The sequence below is a fragment of the Corapipo altera genome, unplaced genomic scaffold, assembly GCF_003945725.1.
Source record: "Corapipo altera isolate COAL_440 unplaced genomic scaffold, ASM394572v1 0, whole genome shotgun sequence".
In the NCBI taxonomy this organism is placed as follows: Eukaryota; Metazoa; Chordata; class Aves; order Passeriformes; family Pipridae; genus Corapipo; species Corapipo altera.
Window position 1 is genome coordinate 30,065,728 of NW_020884872.1, and position 27,659 is coordinate 30,093,386.

Consider the following 27,659-nt stretch of genomic DNA (forward strand, 5'->3'; position numbering starts at 1 on the left):
CCCCATTTTTAGCCTTTCTATATTTTCAATGTCAACATATAAAAACTACTGTTGACAGCATACTTCCAGAACAGGCAGAAGTGGTAAGCTGAGATGCTACAGCCAGTTCTGTAAGCAAATATTTGAAAAGCATTGCCTCATTTTCTTTACTTAAAGAGTTTTCCAATTAAACTTTAACAGACTCTATTTAAATAATCACAGGTAATCCCAAATACACAGTGAACAACATTAGGGGAAATAATCTACAAGAATTTCTTGAACTATTCCTGCATAGTCTTCACTAACGGGGATCTAATCTAGCACATTTTATCCATTCAGTCAGGCTTGTTGACTACATTTGGGGATACAGAAGGTAAAACTGTATTTTCCAAAGCTTGGTAAGTTTGTCCCAGATGCCAATCAGCTGCAGGGCCTCCAACCTGCTACAACTCTTCTAAGATATACAGGCTGAGGTAAGAGTCAAACTTCCCCTTCCAAGTTTAACTGCAACAACATTCCACTGAAAAGAGGTGTCCCAGTGACTTCCCAGGAACCTGGGCCATGAGATACTTACAGTGTTCATGGCACCTTGCTAGCAGCTCCAGGTCATCTATGTGGTAATAATCGTAGCCAGAAGTACCCAGCACTTCAAAAGGCAAGTATCCTATAATTGGCGGTGCTCTGTGGTTAGGCACAACATAAGTGAGTTCATAAATCATAAAACAAGCAGTTCTGCATGTTGACATGGATATGCAAAAAGCCCAGATCTGCTTTCACTCATCAGTGTACAGTTGTTCATCCCAGGGGACTGGATCCTGACTTTCCCCCACCTTGTGCCTGGGATGGCCAGCTGGGCACAGCAGTACTGGCAGCACCATCCAACCAGGACAAGGCTATGACAACCCCTTTTTTCCAGGGAAAATGTGGCTATGGAAAGCAATTCAGCTTCTCAGGGACCTTCACACAGGAACCTGTGGTGAGGAGCCATTCCCTGGCTGTTCCTTGGTCAGGGGGTCTGCGGCAGCTCCTGCAGTCCTTGCAGGGGAAAATGCATAGCGAGGTGAAAGGAAACTACCATTTGCTGGGACTAGAGGGATAGGAGGGGAAATTGTCTGTGCTGCTTCCCTCTGGGTGCCTGGAGAGCTTATCTGTGGTGTGTTGAAGCACTTGCTTTGTACCTTTGCCAGCACAGATGCCTCAGGCCAGCACAGACTTTCACTCCATAACTCGGTGGGAATTGCACACACACAATCAATGATTGGATTTGGAAAGAAGGATTTCTGCAGCTGTATAATAATTAGATAATTTTGCAATGCGACCGACTTTGGTCTGTTGATAATTTTAAAGGAAAGAAGAACAAGCTAATCAGAAATTTGGCCTGACAAACGGAGTACTTTTGTTTTAAAAGCCCATTAAAAATAAATGCAAAAATAAATGTAAAATAGTAAACTTTTGCAGGAATTTCAGTGCAGCCCTCCTGTTCAGGAGATTTAGATGTGAAATGGAACATTATTTGAGATAATTGTACTTACGAAATAGCAGTACACAAGCACCAAACACAACCAGCTTTTCTTGTCACCAACCTGTGATCCAGGAACAAAAATTTCCACTCCAGACTGTGTCTTGATGTGAATTCCTCTAGATGTTCTTCCACAATGCACATCTCCTGTCCAATGGAGAAAACTGACTTACTGAGAGTTGCAGCTTCAGCCCTCTGCTTCATCTAGCTTTTGTTAGCTATAAACACATGGTGCATAAAAGGAGAAAACAGAGGATTCACCTATTTTCTGGCAATTCCAGAGAGAGATCTATTGTATTTAGCAATGCCAACATTTTTGCAGGAGCTGGGGAGAAGAACTGGTGATGCACATGAACTTAAGAGCTGAGACACTGCCTCAGGGTGCCAAAACTTTTATGGCTTTGAAGCAGTGCCTGCGGTGTAATGGCTGCGCTGTCCACAGCCCCAAGGAGCAATGCCCTTTTCCAGCATCCAGCCTATGCCTGATCCCACTAGAGTTTGTCATGTCTTGCTTCACTTTCCTTATGTTACTAAAGATACCCACCACGCTTGCCTGGTCCTTTTGGACATCTTCCCCCAGAGCTCTATTTGAGGAAGGGGAATACTCCTCACTCAATAGCTGCAGAGGAGTAAATGCCTTTCCATGCAGCCAGCCTGCATGGGACCTGTCAGGCAGGTAAGAGGCAGCAGTTTTGCAATGTACTTCACTGCTGCAGTGAAGAAGCTGGCTCTGAAGACTCACAGCAGCCCTCAGTGCTCACAAGACTGATAACTAATGAGTGAATTACAGGAGGCAGGGTACAGGGCTGTCTGTGAGGCAGGACATCCTTGCCCCAGAGGGATGAGGATCAGGAGGCAGTGATTATTTGTTGTGGAGAGGTGGGAAGCAGAGGGAAGGATGGCACCATGGTGCACACCTGTGCATGGTCCAGGGCTGGTTGCATGTCCCACTTGCAACCAACCTGCAAGGCCAACTTGCCTCCCGCTCATGGCTCTCCTCTGCCAACCTCTCCTCTCCCACTAGAAGAGGAGCAACTGGGTTGGGTCTTGCCAGCGTCAGCGCTCCAGATTTGGTGGCATCCAGGGTTACTGTGTCCTTCATGTCTCTCCTGCAGGAAGGTCTCCATCATCACTGATAAGGACAGCCTGTCCACTAGCTCCCAATGCTGCTATTCCCCAGCTCCCTGATGGCACATTCTCCTGTGCTGTGGGCTCAGTGACACTCTCTCATCATCTCCATTGCTGCTTCTCTCTCTGTTGTCCTTCTTGGGGAGAGAAGACTTTCAGACCACTGATGTTTTAAACCCTCTTGGGACCAGAGGACAAGTTGAGGTGCACTGTCATCAAGCATGTCTTTCATACATATCAATGCTGACAAAGTTGTTTAAAGTCTCTGGCTGTGCAGAGGCAAAAGGCTTCATGAACACTTTAAATTCCTCTCTACCCCTCTTTCCAATTTAGGCCAAAATCCATGCTGATGCCAAGAACATACACTAAAATTCAAGGTGCAACATACAAACATTGCTGTGTGCAACCAAATTGCTGATTCTGCCTTCCTTAGCCAGTCACATAAACATTTTTACCTTCTTTTTAGAGGAGGAAGACTGAGGGTTAAGTGAGTCACCCAGGAGAACCGAAGAGATGAGTGTTTAGGACTTTGTGGCAGTTAAAAGCTTTTCTGGGCTGTTCAGCAGCTGCTTCCTCCCTAGTACCATGCAGCTCATTGCCATGTGCAGCTCATTTAGTTTCCCTGTTTATTTTGAGGTGTTAGCTACCCAAAGACAAGGGAATTTGCTTTTAGGTTTCCCAGCGTACCTTAACTCCAACCCTACTCTTACTATGATTACTGTGGTTAAGATTTATGGGAAGTGTCCTCACTTACCCAGAAAGGACTCTACTTGCCTGCCAGGGCCATGAATCAGTCAAGAGTGCCCTGCAAGTCCAAGAGCAGTAACGGAGCCAGGCCAAGGAAGCAGTGATTTCATATTGGTCAGGTCCAAATTACATTAAAAAAATCTCTTAACCCCTGAGGATGGGGCATCTGATGCAGTAGTTCACAGCTGTCAATTAGGGAACAGCAGTCTCAGGCACAAGGTTGGATTGTCTATCCTTATAACCACAATCATGTATCTTACTACCAGGATTTGGGAGGAGGGAAACTAGCAGCAGTCCACCAAAGACACTGAGGGCACAAATGACAGTGTTGGTGGCCACCTGTACATTGTCCCATTGCAGGAACAGAAAGCAGCAAGGAAGAACCCAATTTCAAAGTGACTTTGTAATTCCTAATGCAAGGAGGGGTTCCATTTACCATGTGATAGGGGCAGAAGTGACACTGCTTCCACAGATCCTGGCTTGCACTGATAATCCGCTTCACTGGATTTTTATGCATGAAATGTGATATCTGTAATCCATTCAATTAGCAAAACTAAGAACCTTCTATGTCACCTCATCTGAAAGTGTTATGAGAAGTTCTGAAATGAATGGGACCGAGGGCACGGACTTACCTTTAAAAACTGAGGTGTTGCCAAACGAACAGTCGCAACGAAGCAGATCTGCTTTCCCAGGGACGTTCTGTAAGCCCTCGGGACAGCCTCGTCAAAGCCATTGCAAGTGGAGTTAGGCACTAGGTAGGGGAAAAAATGGGACCCGGAATCATGCCTCATATAAGATTTTCTCTCCCTGAATATTTTGCACGCTTGAAGCCTACTAATACTATTTTTATTCAGAGAAGTGTTCTAAAAGCTTTTAAAGCTGATATGCATATATTTAAATCCAAGTCAGTCATGTTAGTCAGAAAGACATCAGAGCTTAACTTCAAGTATGAATTTTACAGGTTAATCCTAATAAAAATAAGGCCAAACCTTATTACAGAGCACAAAGCAGTTTTCTGGAAAGAAACTCCATCCATCCAACTGCTCTTTTTCACCACTCACAAGAAAAAAATATATGCTGCAGCATGCCTAGCACCGTAACTTCTACAAGGCAGTGAAAAAATGCACTGGCAAGGGAGGTAGCTTGAAGAGAGTTCATCAAGTCATCAGTGGCAAAACACTAGGGCCCACAGCCAGCAAGGCTTCATCGAGCTAGTAAGAGGCTGCTTGTGATTCTTGGCTGCTGAAGAGTGCCTTCCCCTCCTGCATCTAAGAAGAACTGTCCCCAGCGTGCTCAAGTTCTACTTGTTTTAAAGAAGACAAAAAGGGACCCTGTGCATGGCTTCCAGAGATGGGCATATTTGGCAAGTCTGTAGGTGGCCTGCTGTCTCCTGAGACAATGGGTGGAAGGAAAAGGTGGACGTGATGTGGCTACACACTTTGTGTATGTTTTTTTATTTGTGTATTTCATGACTGCATGGCTCTTGTGTTGCTTTGAGAGCCACTAGCACCTCCTGCCACAGAGATGTGCTGCCAAAAGAAAGTGTTGCCTTAAGCCAGCCCACAGTCCCATGTTAGAATGACAAAAAGCAAATTCTTCCTCCAAGTTCAAGCTGTTTAGAGATGGTAATCCCACTCCCACAGCTGTGAAAGAAAAGTGTGTGCCAAGCTGCAATGGGAACTGGCTCTTGCCCTGCTCAGCCAACTATCTCCCATGGGGGCAGAGAAGGTCCTATCTAGCAACCAGAGTTCACCAATGTAAGCTAATCTAATGCTAATAGGAATTAATGCTAATATGAAATTATCTTTCCTTACTATTAGGCCCCTTTATCCAACTTTATGAAGTTTCCTACAGTTTGTCTCTTCTGCACAGGACAAAGCATTACTGTGAAACTGAAGAGTTTTGTAGCTATCTGGGGAGGATATAAATAGCAATTTTTATCCTGAGGTGCTTCTGCACTGGGCTTTAGTTCACTAGCATAAACTGTAGAGATGGAAGAAGTCTCAATTTATCACATTTGTTTTTGGAACCCAGTTCAACCTATTAAAAGCCTTGGAATATTGATACATTACTGGTAACAAGGATAACAGGGTAGGAGATGAAAAATAAGTACTCTAAGGGGAATTCACACCTATGATTAACTGGTTTAGACCACTGTGTGCACAACATATAGTGCACCAAAAAGGGAAAGAAAGATTCCTCATCTGAGAAGACAGCACAGATGTGAACATGCACAGAGATTATAGCCCTCTCTTGTAGTTGAGTCTGGAGGGCATGGCCGACTGGATATTGAGATAAAAAATATGGAAAAAATTCTCCTCTTTTCACCAGCAAAGCACACTTGCTCTGGGGACTTCCTAGGAATATGTATTCCCATTTTGATCCTGGGGTTATGTGTACATATGTGAACTTCTATGGGATTATTAATACAAGGGGTGGATAAAAGGAAGAGTTAGGAGCTGCAGGAAACAGGAGAAGCCTGAGTAAAGAGCTATTGGTCCATCTCTGATATTATCATTTTGTGCAAGTCTGTTCATTTCTGTAGTCAGTCCTCTTTAATAAGGAATGGGAATGCTATAAACCCACACTATGGGCATTGTAAAAAGTTACTTCCAAGCTTACTATGTAGGATGTTGTCACATCTGAAGTCAAGGGGGCTGTTTCTCTCTGTAACAGCCAAGTTCAGTACCAAATGCTTGCAGGCTGGGCTCTTAAATATAAAAATAAGATAAGCACATTCAGCCTCTGAAGCACAGGTATGATAAATTAAACTAGTTAGCAAACCATGGGCTTCCAAATGACACCAGCTGTAGGAGAAAGCGGAGACTGAGTGAAAACTAAGTCACCAAAGAGAGCAGATAACTTTTTAATGTCAGCTGTTGGATGTAAACAGCCATGAGCCTGAGACAAGCAGAATACATCCTTGACTGTGGCATTTAAAAAACAGGATTATATTTCCAACAGGTAAATGTAGTACTAAAAGGGTAATAATTATGGTGTAGGACAGGTAGGTAGTGAATTTCAGATTTCATCACAACTTTTGAGAACGGTGAACTTAAGCAGGAGTGAATTAATAAGCCCAAGGAGATGAGACAGAGCTGGCCTGGTTGGAAGTCATCCTGTGTTTGAACAGCTCCTGTGCCATCTCCATACTCAGCTGCCTTTGACAAAGCCCAGAGCATTAAAAGCCTCAATGATGCAGGCAGGTAGCCACCACCTTGCAAAGTACATCTCCATCTGAAAATGACAACTACAATAACTGAAAGAAAAAAACCCATTCACATTTGCTTCTGATTATTTTTTTTGTATCTGTTCTTTCCTCAGCTCTATCTGCACAGCCTGTTTTGCTCTGCTTTTGCAGTTGGTCAGCAAATTTCAACTTTTTTTTGTTGATAAGTTTTGAAGTGTAGTTAAAAAAAAAGATAATTGCAATAATTAAAAAATTATAATCCTAATAATAATAAAATATTAGTAACGAATATTATAACATTAATATATTGATAACTAACAATAATAAAATAATATCATAATAAAAATATAAAACTTTTAAGCATGCCTTCTGAAAAATTATACTTTATAATTCTCCAAGTCTCTTTAAAAGAAACACAACATCTTGAGATAGCAAAGTTCAGTAGCAAACTTTCTGAGAGTACCACAGAAGAAGAGTGGAGTGAAAAATACAGGATCAAGCCTGAGGCTATGATGATATTAACATTTTTAAGTCCAATACAGGGCTTGGAGTGCTTCCCTCAGAAGATGCCTGATGAAGATGTTAAACTGGCTATAAACAGGTTGGCTTGGGTAAATGAGGGCATATGTGTTTCACAATTAAATAATCTGGAGAAAATATCTTGAATAGGGAATAAGTAGGTAGCGTGACAAAGCTAAATACATTATCAAAAAGGTGAAAAAGTTGTCTCAAATATATCAGTCAGCTGATGCTCCTTAGCATGAATTTTAATAGTTTTTGCCATTACCTATCACACCCGCTGCTCCTACAGCTACCACAGAATCTTTCATAGGAGTATTAAATACCCACAAATATCTCGTAAGATAGAAAGAAGCTGATATGCCTATATAATTTGTTTTTAATTGTTGCTGTTTTGTTTTGTTTTCAAAGACCAGGACACTGAGGACAGAACGTTAAAAATAAATAATATATACAAGGAACCAAACCCTTAACTAGCACAGACAAAAAGATTTTTATCCTTAGGGATACAAATCATGCCACCTGAAATGAACGAAAACATTTTTAGAAAACACCACATGCCACTTTATTCAGTTAATAATGGTGCAGCAGTCAGTTGCTTGGTCATCTTATTTTAACATAGAATGTGTAAAACATAATCTTCCCAAGATAGCAAGCCTCCCATTTATGCTATTTAAAAGAAGAAATCCCTCCTTCCTATTTTGTCAGTAGATGTTAATCTTTGAAGAACCAGTTTTAGTGACTATCAAACAAACTCAACAGTGATTTCAAAAAATACAAGCCAAACAGACCAGAATAAAATCAAGATTGTTTCATATAAATAAATTCAGACCACATATAAACAGAATATCCATCAATTAATATATATAATGAAGAAATCTAAAGTGCTGGTGGCAAGCCAGACTGCCCACAGTAGCTTTGGATGAGTAACAGTGACAGTGTCCATACCTCACCTGTCTACTTTGATCTCCTCTCTCCACTTTCCTCCTCCTGTTTCTCCCCTTGCCATCGTGTGTTGATATGAATCCCAAGTAAATTCTTTAGGACAGGAATGGTGTCTTTTTCTTAAACACCCATAGAGACCCTAGCATGAATGCTGCATATTGTTAGTTGCAGCTTCTATGATATAAAATAGCAAATAGGCAGCTGTTGGTTCTGATCAAAACATTCATTTTGGATTGAGCTATTCTTGTTTTAGATGTTTCTGCACATACTTTGAGGGCTCAAGATCAATGTCTCTCCTGTATAAATCTGTTTATTTCTTTTAAAAAGGAATTCAGATTGAATTAATTGTTCTGGGAATTAAAAGACTTCTTTTCTCCTCAGCATAATAATTATCTTGATGTTTATTCTTATATCTGAGAGAGATATCAGCTCACAGTAGAGTATCTGCTATTATTAGCATTCAGTACCAGATACTTCTTGAGTTTCCATGTAACTGGGAACAAAAATGCACAATTTTAAATTCCACTAGAATATTTTATTATATTACTTATTAGGAACCTTTTTTACATAATGGTTATCTCCTCCTTCAAGAGAAAAACTTCAGGCATTTTGGATGAAAGGACAGATACATCACTTTAAAGATGCTGGTGGTCCTTTTTTGTATTAGTGAACTCTTTGAAAGGAAGGACTCCGTCTTTGTCCCTTTCAGGAGTTTTGAAGCAAGTATGTCACCTCAGAAATAGGATACCAATGCCAATATTTGGATATATAATTATGAAAGATCTTTGTCTGTTTACAAACGTATAAACAATTTTCACAGGAGGGATAAATCCAGCCTGTCTTATCATTTCTTATCAGAGTAAGCTATTAAGCGGCTTTGTAAAATTTATTCTCACTAAATTTGACATTTTATACTGGAAGCTAAGCACTTCCTTGGATTTTTGGGAAGGGTTATCTTTTTTACTTGCCTTCCCCCTCAGCCCTGAGGCAAAACTGGATATGAGCCACTGCATTATTCATTGGTGATGCTGATACCACTCTCTCCCTTATCAGGTACTACTAGTCAGTAGGTACAGTGATGGCACTTGGCTCCTCAGATGTTTGCATACATTCATATCTCTTGTTAAAATGTAGGCTACAGAACCAGTACCTGAAATATATAAAAATATTGGAAAGAGTTTCTATTTGCAAATAAAACAAAAGCAACTCCTATGATCTGAGAGCAAGCAGGCATTTCTCACAGAAGCAAGAAGGAACTCCACTGGCCCATGGGCCACCTCCTCTCTTCTCAAGGGACTACTGAATCTTCACATCAGGTTACAGTCCTGCTTTTCTCATTGAAGCTTAATTAATGATGATTATATAATCCTCCCAAATGGAAAATCAAATCTCTTGTATTTGATTTAGCACAGCCAGTGACTCATGCAGTCACTCTGCTCAGCTCGCATTGCTGTTTCGCTGGTCGGCTGCTCTCACTTGGGCACAGCTAATTCAAGGGGGATTCATTCGTGCAGGCAGCTCGTGTCACATCCCTGGTGTTCTGCGGCAGGGGTTACAGAGTACAGCTTCCCCAGGACTAGGCCAAGTGCGGACCTTCTTGCTGACCCTGGCACTGGACTGTGCAGCTCCTCTAGCCCCCACCTATAGATGAGCCCTGAAGCTCTGGGAATAGTGATCTTCTGAAAGACTGAAAACATGCTGTGAACTATGTGAACTTTCCTGGGCAATTTCTAGGGTCTCTACATGCAAGTCTCTGGTTCTTCTAGGACCAGGGAAGATGCCAGTGACTGCTCCTCTGTGGGAGTAGCATGAGTTCGATCTAGGCTGTGTGTGCTCTGGCTCCCTGACAGCAAATCTGGTAACAAGTCACCTTGGCAGATATCAGGTATTTGTTCTAGTTCAGCATGAAAAAAATTATCTTTGGCATCTTAGTACAATGGCCTTTAAAGCCCCAGAGCTCCCATTAAAGTTAGTGAGAGCAGCTAAGCCCCTAACTGGCTTTCTAAGCCTCAGTCCTTCAAATTAATCCATTCAAACCCATCCCTATATGATGTTCTCAGCCATAAGTCACAATGTGATTAAAGGAGAAGGTATGAGGGAGGAAGGAGGGGGAAAGGTGACTGGGAACCCATGAGCATGACCCCCTTCCCCCAAGCATCACCACTATATGAGCAATGAACAATAATATAATGAGCCAAAGAAGATGATAATTCAAGGGAGGTTACATAAAAGGTTATGTGGAAGTGGAATAAAGCTAGTGACATTTCTGTTAAATAGGGCAAAAGAGGACCTACAGTTCTTAAAAACATTAGCAAAGGTTAAGTGAGAAGGAAAGGTGAAAGATTTGCTACGGCTGTTACTGCCACAACCCCTACATTAATGACAATGGAATAGCTAAGTATCCTGATGGGATACAGCCTGCCCAGGGATAAAAGAAGTTCCCTGGCCACAGAGGCTCTGGTGTCCCTGCAGCAGGAACATGCAGGCAGGGTGGACTCAGAGTATGCTCAGCAAACCATTGAAAACAAAGGCGGGATTTGGCATTGGGCGGCTAAAAAGGAACAGCAGAGATTTGTGTTTAGAGAACATTCTGTATCAGTCTCCCATGTGTAAAAACATGCTCACACTTCCACTGCTCTGAAAAGCTATAGGGAAAAACATTCTTGAATACATTCATAAGGAATGTCTCCTGCTAATTAATCTTAATTTGCAATTTCCTTCATTCTCCCCCAGCTAACTCTTTTCTTATCTTTAGCTTAGCCTCCTTCCTTCACAAACACCTCCAAAAAGCAGGATTTGGGGCCAGCTGATCCTGTGCACATAGGACAAGTGCTGCCCCGAGTGCTATGTCTCTCCTACCACCCTTCCCACCACTGTCTTTCTCACCCACTTGGCTCACACCAGGAGGAGGGGTGACTGGAGAATGGGTATTTATTTAACAGGAGGAAGAAGAGGGCAATTGCTGTCAGGTCCAGCAGGTGACACCCCTGAGGTGCATGGGCTGGGTGAGATAGTGCCTGACAGTGGGACATCCTTGGGTGTGTGTGGGCCAAGCAGGGGTAGGAACCCAGCCCACCAGTGCACCCACCAGATGCTCAAAGGTGCCTGTACCATAGGTTCCTGTGCCAAAGCCCCTGTATCAAGAGGTGCTTGCCTCCAGCCCTGGGGCTGGAAAGCTGCCCAATGCACGGCTGCATTCATATGGTCCTCGCTTGAGCTGACGTCTTCCATGTCTTGCTCAGGTGCATCTGGCTGATGCAAGGAGCCCAGTGGATCCATTGACAACTGCCTCGGAGGTTTGCACCCTTTTCTGGCTGCTTGCTCTGTCCTTGGCCCAGGGTTATCGGCTCCCAAGCAAAGAGAGTTTACTGCTGCTACATCATGAGTCTGGTGCCTTTGCTTCCACCTTTGCTGAGAGGTGGTTTTGTGGCTGGATTAGGAGCTAAGGGAGGGACAACACAGAGGCAGCCACAGGGACAACTCCCAGTCTAGGGGGAGCAGTGCTGCGGACACACTGGTGAAGCAAGTATTTTCATCAGGCTCTGCACTGAACTGGCAAAACTAAAGTCAGATGGCAAGGGAGCCAGGAGGCACCATCTCACAGACCCAGGGTGAGGGTTGTCCCCTCCCTGTCAGCTGGAGAGTCAGGCTGCAGCAGAGATGGAAAGAAAGTGGAAGAGACAAAAGAAAATGGAAGTTTTAGAAAAAGTGGCACAAAGGGGAAAAAAAGAATTTGAGGCAGAAAGCACACATCTTATTTGAAAGCTATAAGATGGGATCTTTGGAAAATGATTTGGCGCCTTCTGAAATCATTATGTTCCCATTTAGTTTATATGCATTAAGCTAGGGAAGATATCTATATTGCAAGTTTTATCTTTCTTCTGAGAAAAAGCCACTATACAAATGTTGGGATATGAAATCCTAACGGATAAGGGGGCAATATTAAGGTCATGCCAAAATAAAAGGCTGAAAAGCCTTGAAGAAAATGGATCAGAAATTCCCCTGGTAAAAATGTATCCTTATGAGTCAGCACCTGAAATCTGGTTTCTGCTCTAGAAAACAGAACAGCTTGCTGTGTGCGTCTGTCAGGCAGGCGCATTTCACTTCATTCAAACTAGAAAGCATACAGGCAGTTACAATTTTTTATACAAATAGAGCCTCGAATCAGATGGCACAAAACAAGAAACACATATCTCCATCCTGCACGTAGGTTTCTATTCTAGTCATGTGGAGCAAGAGCAGAAAGTTAAATGGGGACAGGGACATTTTTTTCACAGTGTGGCGTGCAGTTTTTGGAAAGCACGGTGGGGAATTTTTTTGCAGAGGATGACCTATTTGGAACAATACCAGCAACGCTGGACATGCCACTCTGGAGTTCAGTCAGGCAAGTAACTAAAGCAAACTTGGGCAGGCAAGAGAAGGGAAAGCAATAAAAGAGTATTTAATTTCTGATATTAATGGCCATGCAGCAATCTCTTTGTTAGGGAATGGGTAAGGTGGAAATCTGCTCTTCATCCCTTGAAAGATGGTTTCCCTAGACTGACTGTGGTGCATTAGCAACTATGCTGACTGTACTTTTTTCCTTTTTGTGGAGAGTGTTGGGTTCTGCAGTGCTCAAGAGGAATATAAAATGGCAGCTGGGGAGGGCAGTGGATGGATGGCAGTATCCTCAGCTGTTCCGATGCCACGTGGCACTGCTGCCTTTCTCCAAGGTTTTGCAGAGAAGGGTGAGAGGGCAGGTTTGGCAGATTATCAGTTCTGGCACAGAATCTGTGTTTAATGCAAACCAGCAGATGCTAGGTAGCAAGCTTATTATTTTGCTAATAGGTGGGGTCTTAGCACACAGTCTTAGCGAGCACAAACAAATTCTCCTCTAAACCTGTCATTATTTGCGAACTTACCCAGACACCAGGATCACTGCAAGTGAAGGGCAAAAACAAAAGCAACTAACACAGTTTCAATCGTCACATGTATTCATCCAGCTATTGCAACTCAGCCATGAGATCCGTGTGAAGCAAAATTTACCCCAATGTTAAAAATAGTTCTTTCAGTTAAAAGCCTGTCTTGTTCAATGGAGCAATACTTATATTTTATTTTACACAGCTACAGTAACATTTATACAACAATTAAAGCTTACCATTGCTGTAAGACCGAAAATTTCCTACAAATTTTATGTATTCATATGTTGGAAATTCCTTTGGGTTCAAACTTCCTCTCAGAAGATGACAATAAAACTCTAGTTCATTGTCAGCTGGATTGTTAAAAGAAGAAGAAGAAGAAATAAATATACTAATTAAGCTAAACACAACCAATGGTGTCTTCCAACCCCAATCTTGCAACTGGCAGCACAAGAGCAGCTTGTTACCACTCAGGAGTCCTAAACACCAATGTGCTATACATTGCAGGATCAGAGCCTCTGCAAGGAAGCACCTTGCAGGGATGCAGGTTGTTCAGCACTGTGCATGGGCCTGCCTGCAGCTCAGGGACAGCTCTGGAGATTAACTTGCCCTTCTCTGACACTACCTTCATCACAGGAGTTACACAGCCATAGCATCAGTGCGCAAAGGAGAGAACTGGATCCTTCACTTAGTGCTTTTTTTCTATTTAGGCTTTTCAAAACTCACAGCTGTTCTACATCTTGTGTTGGAAAACTACGCCTAATTACCTCAAAATATCTATTACATTAACTTCGGTGTATTAGCTATCAGCAGTAGGTTTCATACAATACAGTAGATTAAGCAGCTGTACATCTTACATTATTGTGTGTTTTCTGGTTTCCTACATCTTACCTCCCAGAGTGAATAAGGATGAGGCAGTAAAAACATTTTTAAGAAAAAAAAAATTCAAATTGAAAAGGAATTACAATTATTTTAGAAATATGTTTCAACTATAAGGCAAAACAAAGGTATGCAACATTGGCATATCTCTGAACAGCATCTCATTTGAACAGGCTGAAATATCAATTAAGATGTGATTTGTCTCATGTGAACTCTCACTTTCCATGGGCTAACCTATTTTCCTTAGCTGTCTCAAAAGATATGATATTTAATAATTAACATAACTGCAAGTAGTCTTAGCCCAGTAAAATAAAGGCAATGAGTTTCATTTAAAAATAGAACCAAAGGGTCATTCCAGGTGGCAAGATCTTTTTAGAAGGCTATGAACCTAATTTTTTTATTGCACATCACATAAAAAATTCTTTCTCAGAGAAAATTTTTATCCTGCCCATGCTTTTTCATTTACTAGAGAAGATAAAATAAAACTTACTTTTTAGGTAATCCGGTGAGGCAGAATCTGTCATAAGCATACAAGAAGATAACATCTTATAAATTTCTGAATGTTCTTGTTCTGGGAGGAAATTCAACAAATTCTGATCCAAGACATCACACTGTAAAGAAAAGAACTTTTGAGACAAACAGAAATATCACAAGCAACACTTGCAGAGATGCGCAACAAGGTGGATACGCCTGTGGCATTCAACGGGAGTTTCCCCACTGATTTCCAGGGACTCCTGACAAAGCCTAAAATGAGGAAAACTGCTGGGCAAACCGAGTGGCCACTTCTCTGTAGGCTGGTTGTCAGGTTAATTCTCAGCACTGAGCAATATTTAATGTTTCTCAGAGACCATGAGATGCATCAGGTATGTCCATGCCATTAAATGATGAGACCTGAGAGTGAGTTGGAAAATGGCTGCCTGGCTCCCCATACTGCTCACCAACTCCATGCACAGGCCTGCTGTGGATCATTGGAGCTTGTTCTCTCCCTGCCAGACCCTGACTGGCAGAAGCAGTGAGGCTGGGAGTCATCCTGAGACACCGGTCCCAAGAGCTGAGTTAGTCCTAGATCCAGCCCCTTCCTGGGGGTATCTCCTCAGCTCCTGGGAAGTGCCCTTGGGGTGGCAGGCCTTGCTTCCCACTTCCTGCATCCTGGCAGGTGGGAGCAGGGAGAAGGGGACCCCCCAGTCTGGACATCACTTTACAGCAGCAGCAGTTAGTCCCCAGAGAGGGGGAATTCATGGTGTCACTGGGACAAGCCCTCTGGACAGCCACGGGCTGAATGTCCATGTGTCTCCAGCCCCACTATCAGCTGGCATGAACCTGAAATTCCTTCAAAACTTAGCTGCTAAGATTTGAGAATGGAAAGAGGAAATGGATTTGTGCAAAAGGCCCAGACTGGAGAAGACAAAGAGTCTGTCACAGGGCTGCCAAGAGGAAGGTCTCACTGTGCTCAGCATGGTGACTAACCTAACACTAGAAGAGTGTATCCTGAAAGGAAGCCTGAGATAAAGTGACCCTCTAATAACATTGACTTAAATCCATCCCACTTGAGACCACCTCAGCCTGAGCTGGCACACTGACACAGCTTTGTGTGTCATCAGAGCAGCTGATATCAGACTGTATAGTCATACTGAAAACGTGTAAGCTCTGTATGAGACTGGCAAGTTATTAATCATCATCATTTATTTATGTAAGTTTGCCCTTTGGTTTCCCTCTGCTTTCTATCCATAACTGCTGTTCTGGGTAGAATTCCCGTTTAGTGTAGTGAAATTCATCAAGTATACTTTAAAAATTAGAGTGCTACGATTTATATACTTACCTTGATGTGACAGTATTTCACTTTAGATGATTCAGTATTAAGTATTTATTACATGTGCTCATTACTTGAATATTCCTTTTGAGAAGAAACCCTGCCAGGGACGTCCTGGTAAAGCAGGCAAGAAACCGCATATTTTTGGAGTCACAGGGTACCCTCTGGCTGGCGAATGCTATGAGTTGTGACTATATTTCCAAGAGTACACTTCAACTGGAGTCAACCTTATCATGTGAGCTACATCTCTCTACCTCAACCGACACTAGGACTAATACCAGATCTTGTTGAAACAAATTATTTAGAATTACAACAGGGAAAGTTTGTGTTTGAAAATGCTTCATGGAACTTATGGAAGCTGTATCAAAGAAAACTGGATATGCTTGCTGTCAGCCTCAGAGACTTACATGATTTTAATGAAAGGAAATACATCAGATTTCTTGATAGGGGCCCTCAGAGAGCCCTGCTTTGTGTACTGCCCAGTTTTGCTTTTTTTTTTTTTTAATTGCTTAAAGCAGAAGATTTGCAGAGTATTTTTTTCCCTGTTGTCACAGAGGAGAAGAATTGGTATTTTGTTCCTCAAACAGTGACTGAATTTAGCTTACAAACAGATCCTGGAGGTAAACAAAATAAGCCACACAGATTTTCCAGATAGGACTCGTATCAGTTATAAAACTTAAAAAAAAAACATATGGAAAGGGCAACAGAGGATTCAAATACCCAGTGTGCATCTAACTGCACCCTCAGCTGAGCACCTGCCCATGGCCATGGTGATCTGCCGACCTGAGGCAGGCAGAAGCCTTTCTTGCTTGTTCAGTTGCAGTCTGTCAGGTTGGTTCCTGACTTGGGCTGCCATGTGCTGCTTTTAGGCAAATAAAAAGTAATGTCCATCTTCATCCTTATTTTGGGCTGGATACCGTGTAAGGTTATCACACAAGGCATGTCTTTGGGAGAGAAAATTGATATAGTTTCTGATGGTCCAACTCGGGAATTATGAACCTGAATCTATCCATTTTCAGTCAGGGCTTAAGATTTTAGGTACAGGGTTGGAAACGCATCTTCCTAAAGAGGAATGCTTTCCCACAGCAGATCTACCGTCTCCTGTAAGAATCAGTATTTGGAAGGGATACCAATGAAACTGAAACCACCAAATGATGAAAGACAAGGACATTTCATGGAAATCAGTAAGTGCATGAAGACCCCACAGCCTGTATGCAGGACAGAGCCCTCCCCACCTTTGAAGTGAAGGCAAATGTCAGAAAATAGTCAACTACTGGTCTTCTCAACTGTTGAGGATGAAAGAAAACTGAAATAGATAGATTCAGTTCAACATGTTGTTGCATAGCAATATTCTTACATTTACCAGGAGCTGTTGCCTTTCATCAAGTTCCTTTTCTCTCAGAAGAAAGTAATTTTTGTTCATATTACAGCAAGGTAGTGTGTGTGAAATACATTTGTCTGGGTGGGAAACGTAACACATATTTGGTGAAAAAATAAACAAGAGAAAAAATTCTAATTTTCTTAAGAACATGGCAGGGGGTAGTACGACAATAATTTGGCAGCTATTTTTTTTCTCCTGGGCATGTATTTATTTGAGACTAGGACATAAAAATGAGCATGAAGATTAATCCATAATTATTATGTCATTTCTCCTAGAGCAGTCTTAGCAACAGGGAGCAGTCTCTCTCATCTGCTCCTCCAGCCCAAGCCAGTGCATGCAAGTGTCTCCCACAGCAGCACCCAGCAGCCCACAGATAAAACAAGCTGCTCATGTTGGACTGAGCACCAGTTTGACCAAGGTATAGGTGCACCATGCATTCAGTATTGGATCCACCAGCACCTCCTGGGAGCAGGGTGTGTTCCCCTTGGGAAAGCACAGCTGAGATGCGGGGAGAGCTTATTAGCAGCCTCCGGATAACTCTGAATTCAATGGGGTTTTTGTCCTTTACCTCTCTGGGAGCAGAATAAGGCCCTTAACAAGCTCCTTGCTGGGCTGCCAGCACCACTGGTGCTATTCTCTCCTAGCTTAGAAATCAGAGATGGAAAAGATCAGCCAGGTCACCCTGTCCCTCCCCTGGCCAAACTATTCCTGCAGAGCTTTTTCCATTCAAGCTGAAGTGCCTCATAGCAACAAAAACCTGAAGGGTATGAATCAGAGAGTAGAGCTGAGCAACAGCAGCAGCCACAGGGAAAAACTCCCTCACCGCATTTCCAGGAAAACTCCACCCCCAGCACCCTTTTGCATCTGTTTCTAAAAATGCAGGACCTGATTCTATGATGTGTAGTAGAAAAAACAATGCCAGAATTACTCACCGGTAAATGCCCTAGAAGAGGTGTGATGCTGTCAGACACATAGATGATGCTTCCACCTGTAGTTACTGCTATAATGAAGCCATCTAATGCCTAAGGAAAACAGACAAGTGGAGGGTGCTTTAACAGGAATGACTGGTGTAAACAGACATCTCACTGTGTGTTGATCAAAACAATTTCACTTCAGCACCATATTGTTATCAAGTTGTAGGAATGTTATCTCGAGTTGCAGAACAGTAATTCTCTGATTTTACAGTCTGATTTAACTTTTACAAGATTCTTTGTAGTCTAGTAAAACCTACTATTGAAGTAACAAAGGGCTCACAGGAACATTTCATGTCTCAGTTTTTAAATTAATCACACATTTTAATAATGCAAAATGACTAAGACTGGATCCCTTGGAAGTTATTAAAATGAACATTTGAGCTCTGTGTAAATATCAAAGGACGATGAAAGGATGCAGTCCTATCTCAAAATGGTACTTCTCTGCAAACCCCATAAATCTTGGTTTGTATTAATGTAATGTTGTATATTACTGGGCTTTCATGTAAGTAAAAGCAATGCAAATGATCAAATAATCCTTAGCCTGAGTTTTAATTGAGTGATTTATTTTAAAGGTCATGGTATTAGATTACTCATTCCAAGAGAAATTCACTCTTCTGCAGAGTTTCTTCCTCGCTTCGGTCCCACCTTGCAGTAAGCCCCTTCATTTCTAGGACTGAAGGGAAACATCAGCCTTATCCCCACCCTCTGTACAGCAGCAATTTCACCTTCAAAATTAGGCTTTTCTTTAGTCTGAGCTGCTAAGTTTTGAGCTCGGTGTTGTTCAGAGTTAAATCTATGTACATTTTGAGATCTAAAGCAAGATTCACTTAATTTTGGGAGGGGGATTCTCCTCAGAGTGACCTAAAGCAAGATGAACTTTAGATCACTCAGAGGAGGACACCCCAAAAAATTAAGACTCCATAATAAGTGCTCAGAGAACTTTCCCTTAAAACCTTCCCATTGTCATTAGGGAGTCACTGATTAGGCTTCCAATTGTTCAAGTGGAGCAAGTCTGGGGCCTTTCTGTCAGTTCCCTGGTGTTCTGGAGTCGGTGCTGCCAGCAGTACTTGAGCAGCAAAGGCACTGCAAGCACGACTGAATCAGAGCAGAGTTCAGCTGTAATCCAGTGGCAATATCTGCTCCGGAGACAGGTGTACTGCAAACAGCCTGATCAGGGTGCCACAGCATTACAAAACCATACTGCAAATCCACACCTGACCCCGAGCCAGACTAGCAGTTGATCTTGTAAAGCTGCAGCACATCCTTCCTTTCCCCCCTCCTCCCCGCTGACTTCAATAAGGGAAAGAATTCTGAGAACACTGGAAAATGCTAATTGTTTAAAAAAAAAAAAGAAAACACAAAGCCTTGAATAGACACACAAACATATGTTCCTTTTTCCAGAGAATGCTGAGCACCCACAACTATTTAAGTCAATGGGAATCTGCTGGTGCTTCAATCCTTTGAAAAGCAAGTCAATAACTTATACCCCAGTAGAAGAGTGTGTGTTTAGCATCTCTGAAAACCCTCCAGCTGCTATAGTTAGTTTCATTTTGTTAATCTAAGTACAGAGAATATGTTTTTCTTTAGTGTGGTACATTCAAGCTGTTTTCTAAAAAAGCATGATAGCTGTTAACCTGTAGAAGAGAGCAATGATTTTACACGACAGTTGGATTGTGCATGTTACTATGGTGAAGGTTGTTAGTTTTTAAAAAGTCAAGTCTTTATTTCATATCCAATGCAAATTATACAGTGACTCATATCAGAATTTTGTGGTAAAATCAACTTAGTGTATGTATACATAATTCTATTTTTATTTACTCACGACTGGACCTTCCAACCTTAAGAGGGCATATCCCTCTTCAAAGATTTCACTGCTGCAATAGCCCTAGATGGACAAACAGAGCCCAGTGCCCACTCTTCTGTAATGTGATGACAGCCTTTTCAATGGGGTAAGAAAAAGCCACTTTCAGGAAAGCTGGTGTATTACTGCAGTCAATTATGCTCTGATTATTTTGAATTAGTGCTTGGAAAAAACCCTTCCCATCTTTTAATAACAGGATGGGAAAAACTTCAAGCGGTCTTGTCCAAATGCTAATAAAATTAGATTAGTAGAAAGACAAAATAGCAGGGAATGACGAACATCTGGCACAAGAGGACATCCCAATACCCAATGTTATCCTGAAGGGCATGGAAAATCACAGTAGCAAGAAGGTGATTTATAAGCTGGGAAACAAAAGTGATTGTTTCATCTAAAATTTCGTAGCATACAAGTAGAATCAACAAAGGCCCTGCCCGTCAAAACAACTGCCAATTTATTGCTATCTGAGGGACATATTTCAGTGCAGACTGAAGGAGTTATGTATTTTAAGTTCCTGTGCACTGAGATGGGAATGGGTGGTTGTCAGAGCAAGGGGAGCAAAGTGCCTTATAAAACTAGACCAGGGGAGTCTCATCACAACAAACTGCAATGGCCAAGGGACTTCCAGCCCCTGGGAGCAGCAATGTGCCCCAGCTTTATGCAACCCCTTGGTGGGTGAAGGTGCTTCCCAACATCCTTCCCTCCCCACTGCCAGAGCCTGGATCATGTCCCATATTCATATCATTTGTGGGAGGAAGAGAAGCTTGTTCTCAAAGGACACCGTGGGGCCATGAAACCTCCATGTGTTTAGTACAGGAAAAGATCCTTGCTAAAGATGATTTTAGCTGTTACTGACAGAGAAAAATACATTTTAGCAGCTCATTTGCATTTCATTTTGAACCTACATAATCACCATTTGGTTACATCCCTTCAAATCCCAGCTAGCATTAAAAGGACCTATGGTATAATTTAAAAACCATCATTGCAAAATGTTAGAATAAAAATTGTGTGATAAGGGCATTGCAAATCAGAGTGGAAGCATCAACTGTATCAAACCAAGAGTAGCTGTTGGGCTTTATCTGCTAGTACAGCATCTAGCACTAGGGGGATGCAGCACTGTTGCTTTTTAGGTGCTAGCCTTGCATAAATATTAGGTAATAATAATGCCTTCCAAGAACAGGAGAAAAATTGCCACATGCTCTTCACCTCACCTCTGCTTGTAAAAATAAAATACAACCTGTAATTTGAATCTTTCCCCTGGATCGCACTTCTTGAGAGTTGCTACACAGCTTAGCAGACTGCAGCAGCGCGGTGCAATGGCACCGATGAGAGTGAAGAGCAACAAGTGAGGACTTTAATCCCTTGTCCTGGTGATAGCTCTGCTTGATGGTCAAATACAGCAGTACCTGAAACCTCCTCTTTTGGAACTGCAGATGACAGTTTATTCTAGATGCATGGGTGTTTCCATGACTGTTAGACAAAATTAGGAAAGGTATATATTCATGTTCACCTCCAACATCAGCTGGGTGAATTCTTCATTGCTGAGAAATGAAGGCTTCCAGTCCTGCTGAATTTCAGAAATCTCCGTCTGTGCTGAGACTTCTAGACAAATAAAACATTTACATCTTTAAAATTTAAATTAACTTCTATCTTGCAATAACAAATATGAATTGCTATGAAAAGAGAGAAATCACCTTTACATTCAAAAATTGCAGTTTTCAAGCATGGGTTTTGCATACGGAGACAGTAATGACTATCTAAACTGGCCCCAATCTTGAAATGCTTTCCTCATTTTTTACTCAGGTCAACTTATACTGACTTCAGTGGGAGTCTGTATTCAGAAGGCCATTGGCCTCAAGCAGCATTACTGGGGTATTAATCAAAAGATAAAACCACTTTGCATGAAATTAAAATCAAGGCAAGTATTAGCATTTGTCAAATTGCTATTTACAATTTTCCAGTTTCAAAATTAGGATTCTGGAGAGGGTTCAGCCTATAGCTTCTGTGACAAAGAAGGAGCAGCAAGAAAACTTCTTCAGAGGAGCCCCAAAGGGTGATGAGCCCAAACAGCAGAGCTCTTGCTTTGTTTTCCAAAATGTGAGAGAAACATGAGCATTTGCAGCAGCTTTACACTGTTGCTAATGCCACCACTGCCTCTTGTGCCTACCTCCAGCCCCACCGTGCAGGGCAGCCCAGGAGAGGGAACGGATCATCAGCCTCTCATCCCAAATCCTGTCTGGAGGGCAGGGTCTCCTGCGCTGTCAGCCCGTGAGACACCAAAGGGTGGTCTGCCCTGTTGTTGGCCAATCCTGACCCCACAGCAGCCTGCAGAGGGCTCGCTCCCTGAGGGCTTTCCGTGAAGGGGTGCAGGCACACTGGGGTAACAAGTCACAACTTCGCGCCGAAACTGGGGACTATACTGGGGGTAGCCGTTTCCTTTGGAAAACAGTCACTCATGTTAGCTCTGCCTTAGTAAGACAGGGTTATGGGGGACAGATCTTAGAATTTAGAGAGACTAGAGCTGGTTTAGTTAGCTGCTCGCTCTGCTTCTCTAAGAATGCTTCCTCACTCAGCTGTAGTAGTGAGGAACAGTGAGCACAGACTGTCTTCTCCTTTCAGCACTGCCTGCTAATTAATCCTACTGATTAACACTTCCAGAGCATGTAATACCCAATGCTCCATATTCAGAGCACATAGGCAAACTGGCCAGAGAAATGCAAATGGATAAATAATACTAAAGACAGTACATTATATGAGTGCCTGTGCATTTTGTCACCTCGAAAGAAGTCAAAACCTCCGTTCAGGCTGTATTAGTGGAGATGCAGCTGCCTGCTTTTACCAGCTCGTTTGACTCACTTTCTGCACTGCTGGGGGCTGTCACTGGTAGCACAGCAGCTCTCCACAGCTCCCATGGTTTTACACAGAGGTTTGAAAACCAGACTAAGGAAAAAGAGTCCATCAGATTTTTATTAGATAGTTTCAGAATATAGGATACTTTCAGCATATCTGTAGCTTGGAAAAGCTAATGTACATGAAACGGCGACTGTTGGAAGAATTACTTGAGATTTGGGAGATTCTGTGGATTATGAAGAAGGAGACTGTTTATGAAGGGAAAAATCTGAAAATTGACCTCCTCCTCCATTATGACTAAAATCTTGGTTTAGCCCACTAAATGAAAGGGAAATACGATTGAATAAACCAGATCCAAAGTACATGGAAGATAATCAACATTTTTAAATGCTGATGCTTTGTATTATACTGTGTGACTACTAATCTGGTTTAAAAATAGATAACATTTGCTTTTTTTAGCAAGTGCACAAAAACCAGTCACATTTTGACCCAATTGCTGTGGAAGGATTTGTGACTGTTAGCTTTCTTTTACCTAGTTGTTCTTCAAGAAAAAGTGCCTTTTGGAGTAAATTATTTGGGCCATCAGCTACATCTATCTATACTTATTCAAACCTTGTGTGATTGTTCTTTGCTTGGCTTTATATTTGAACATATGCACATCCTCCTTTACTCTGCCTTGGGCGGCTAAAAAGAAAAGATATATTAATACTGTCTATTTTAAAAAAATTATATACAATTATTAAACTTTGTCCTAGTTGTCCCTTCCTGTATAAAACCATAGGTTAATGGTTGGACTCAATGGTCTTAAAGGTCTTTTTCAACCTCAAAAAAATTCTATCTTGTCTGTGGCAAAAATTCATTTAAGGACAAACTGCACTCTAACAACAGAATCATTATAATTATTTCCTCAGTAATATTGACATTTGTGACTCCATTATGTTGGGAGTGATGATTATAGGAGTTTTTATAGTGTTTTCTGTTTCACCCAGAGTTCTCCAGGGAGTGCAGGAGGGAGGTGCTGCACGAGCAAAGGTGAGTCAGGTGATGTGGTGCATCAGCTCGTGAGACCCCTTTCTGCTTTGTGGGGCCCAGGCCATTCCTCAGAGTCACACATTGAAGACTCTTCCTCACAGGGGCATAGCAAGAAAGCCCCATTTTAGACCAGTGCCCTGATTTATAAGGGAGAACTGTTTCAACTGACTGCTGCTGGTGGATGTCCACACATCTGGAAGGCCACAGTGCACATTCCTCTCACTGAGTAGAAAATGGACCAAACAGACTAGATCAGCAAGGTCAGAAATCTCCTCTGCCTTCTGTGTAGGTACATTTCTAAGGGACCTGTCAATGCTGGAGCAATTTAAAAAATAAACTCCCAGCTTTCCGAGGCTGAGCTTTACTACTGCAACTGGATGCTGTGCAAATGTGATGTAGCTTCTGCTTGTGCAAACAGGGTGAAGCACGTCAGCTGTCTGTGCATGCAATTTGCTGAAGACAACTTCAAAAACTGAGGTGCTTTCTGTTCTGAGTTTTCTGCTCAATGTGGAAAATTGAGTCCCACACAGTCCACTGAGGAGCAGGGGTGCTGAACAGATTGCTTCCCTGCATTTGTCTGCAGAGAAGCTGGGGTGAATGCTTTGTTCTTCTGCTCAGAATACTGCAAATTTCAAGGAAGGGAATCTTCCCTCTGACCCCAAATCTCTCTTGCTCAAAGCATCTCTCTTCTTCATGTGTGCTGCAGGGCACTGCTACCCTCTTCCCCTCGCTGCCTGCCATTCGCCCCCTTCTCTAGCAGGTTGAGAATCATCTTCAACTAAAGAGCAAACAAGAAGATGGATTTGGGCAGCACAGTGTTTAGAAATTATCTTTCTTGATGCGACAGAAAAAAACCTAAACACCTTATGTTGGCACTTTTAGGTCACTCAAGCCATTCTGATAATCACTGAAGGAAACAAGATATTACAGTAACTGTCTAGCAAATGCATGAAGAGCTGCAGTAAATCTTACCATTGTGTTTCTGCAGAAAGCCAATGACTTTTTCCAGCACAGTAGTTTTGTCCATTTTGCGAGTGTTGCCTGGAAGCATGGAGCTGAGCTCTTTGATGAGAACATTGAACTGATCACGCCTCTTCTTCTCAGACTTGTTACGTGAAGCCCTGTAGACAGGGGAAAACAAAAAAAAAAGGATGAGCAGACCAAGATGAAAAATGATCATATACCTGCTCTTTGTAACGTAGACACAAAGAAATTAGCTTGCTGCATCCCTCAGCATGTGAAGACTGACGCTGGATTCCAGCAAAATTGCAGAGGAAAGTAGGAAACAGAAGTTCCCACCTCCTGTTCTTGCCTTTGAGCCACCTTTGGTATCCACTGGGGAGATGGAGGCTCTGCTTGCCCTTCTGTGCTGCCTCTGGACACTCGGGTTGAGCCTGTCAGATTAGCATTGAGCCTGTAGCTGAAGGAGCTCTGCACATCTCCTAGATATATGTAGGATCTTGAAAGTTCACGCAGCCTCTGAAGAGGCACTCGGAATGAGAAGAAATAGGAATACTGTAACAACAGTAAACTTGTTCATAAAGAAGACTGGGGACTGGATCATAGCCATCTGTGCAGTCTTAACCGAAGAGAGGGACCCCAGTCCTGCAGCCACTGCACTGGAGCTGGATTCACCTAGAGGGACCTCCCGCTTCAGTCACAGGTGGTCTGCCTACCTCCAGGCTGACAGAGAAGAATCAGGTTGTTGTGTTCCAGTCATTAAGATCAAGGACCTGACTAGAAGTTGCTGCAGCTCCCACCTAGTTCATATGCCACCTTGTTCATTCTCCTTTCCAAGGTCACATGGGTAAGCAGGACAGAGAGCATCAGCATGGCTCATTCCAGCAAGGACTAGAACTCAAGGCTAGGGTGTCTTCCCAGAGCTGGGGTCTCAGAAGTGCCAGAAGTGCTTGCTCTTAATCCCTGTGTGCCACTAGGAAAATCACTTAATATCATGGTGCCCTGAGTCTTTAGGTGTAAAACAAAGACTCTACAGCTTTCTTCACCAGTCTTGTCTGTTTAGCTCACAGACTCCTCAAAGAGAGCCTGCTTCTACTGCTGCATTTGAAGAGCTCACAGGAAAAAAGGATCTGATTTCATTTGGGGTGTTTTGGCACCATCATGATACTCTCATTAAGGCCGTTGATAATTTTTTCAGCATGTACACTTAGGGGTTTTTTTTTTAATTACATGTCACTCTATACACAAACAAGTGTTTTCTGAATTGTTCCCATGAATACCACAATTGTCTGACTTGGAGGTTATCACCTGGACTTCTCTGGCCATGTGAAAATAGAAATAAATATAACCCAGAAGGCTTGTTTGTTTTTCTGAAAGGTCCTCAAGCAGACAAGATTTGCCTTGTGAATTACGTAAAGATCTAAAAATCTGGTTACATGTAGACAGGAAAGAAAAGCCAAGAGGCTGATTCTCTGAATTTCTCGGTCCCAGCTAACTCTGCTGTGCCTCATAAGCAGCTCTGGATGCACACTGCTGAAAATCAGAGCAGAATTTAGCCCAGCATCTACATCCCCTCCAAGGACCAGAATGGCAATAAACATTTTCTGCAGAGAAATCACTACAGAGGCTTCTGGATGTTACTACTGACAGAAGGGTAATTTTTGTTTGTCTTGCTCTCAACCCTGAACACACTCAGAGATACACTGGATAGAAGCCAACACTTGATTATTTTACAGCTTTGAACACAAGAGATTGGGTGGATACTGCCTGACTGATTTCAGCCTGTTCTTATTACAGTGCAAAAGGCTGTCAGAACAAGATGTGAAAACCTCCAGTCTTATCCTATTTCTCTACAGTTCAAGGGGACGTTAAGAATATCAACACTTTAGTTCCTCATAATTCAATCCCCAGTTCATTTTAAGCTTAAAGAGTCCAGATTTCCCTGAAAATAAAATAAACCACCAACTGTCGATAGGAAAAGTGGTGCTTTAAAAAAAATAAAAAAATGCCTTGAAAAAAATATAAAGTATCTCTTTTTAAGACTTGACATTTTATCACAAAGGAAATATAAAAACTTCTCTAGTGGAAATAACTTTACCAAGATCTGAATCGATGATTACAGTAAAATTTTGAAAATAAAAAAAATTATAAAAATTGGGAAAAAAAAGATAAAAACTATCCCTGCACAGTTGAAAATATTTTGTTTAGTATAGTTATAAATGTATTAAATAAGACCATTTTCATCACTTCCCTTTGAAGATTATCTCCTAGACTTCCTTACTTCACTGCTAGGGCATACAATTACACAAAGCTCAAACAACCTCTGTCTTAATTCCATACTATTTGTCCCAGTTTTCCTTCTTCCTTGCTACTCTAGAAAGATTACAGCATATTCAAGAGGAAGAAGGAGCCACAGTATGAATAAAATCAGGACTTTCAGTAATACAGCTAAAGGCAATACAGGACAGCCTGAATTCAGAATGATCAAAATCACCAATTTAACATGTGTTATAAACAGCCATTTTTGTTCTCTTACATATTTGCTACTTGTTCTCTTAAAGAGAGTCTGATATGACTGACTAGGAGCCACTACATTTTGCTGATTTACAATGAAATGTGACTGTACATTAAATTTTGTATTTCTTTTTACTGTCCAGTGTAGTATGTTATATATGCATTAATGCAAGTAACTGTACCACATACCTTCATTCAGATTCTTAAATTTACTTTTTATTTCAGTGGAAAATGGCAGGTGGTAGTCTTCATGATTAAGCACTTTCTCATGGTTCACTTCAAGCTGGTTTTGGTTGGAATTTGGAATTCAACTGAATTGCAAAAAAAGTATTTAAAATTATTTACTATTAAAGCAAACCGAAAGAAAAGCAAATAGAGAAAAAAGTGCACAAAGCACGCTTTTTGTTTAGAATTAATAAATCCATAAAATAAAACAAACCTCACCTAGCACCAAAGAACTGAAAATGAAATTATGG

At 41.9% G+C, this 27,659-nt stretch overlaps 1 protein-coding gene across 2 annotated transcripts in view; it reads right to left on the reverse strand.

Annotated features, from left to right (window-relative positions):
• Positions 1 to 27,659, reverse strand: part of NPAS2 (neuronal PAS domain protein 2) — a 104,138-nt gene that overhangs the window by 22,563 nt on the left and 53,916 nt on the right. For both annotated transcript variants that reach the window (XM_027641684.1, XM_027641678.1), the window contains exons 3-10: positions 24,682 to 24,830; positions 21,338 to 21,429; positions 17,928 to 18,017; positions 14,295 to 14,415; positions 13,165 to 13,278; positions 4,006 to 4,124; positions 1,563 to 1,645; positions 554 to 660 (exon numbers count right to left, since the gene is read on the reverse strand). In XM_027641684.1, coding sequence (XP_027497485.1) covers positions 554 to 660; positions 1,563 to 1,645; positions 4,006 to 4,124; positions 13,165 to 13,278; positions 14,295 to 14,415; positions 17,928 to 18,017; positions 21,338 to 21,429; positions 24,682 to 24,830 — 875 coding nt within the window. The remainder of the gene's footprint in view (positions 1 to 553; positions 661 to 1,562; positions 1,646 to 4,005; positions 4,125 to 13,164; positions 13,279 to 14,294; positions 14,416 to 17,927; positions 18,018 to 21,337; positions 21,430 to 24,681; positions 24,831 to 27,659) is intronic.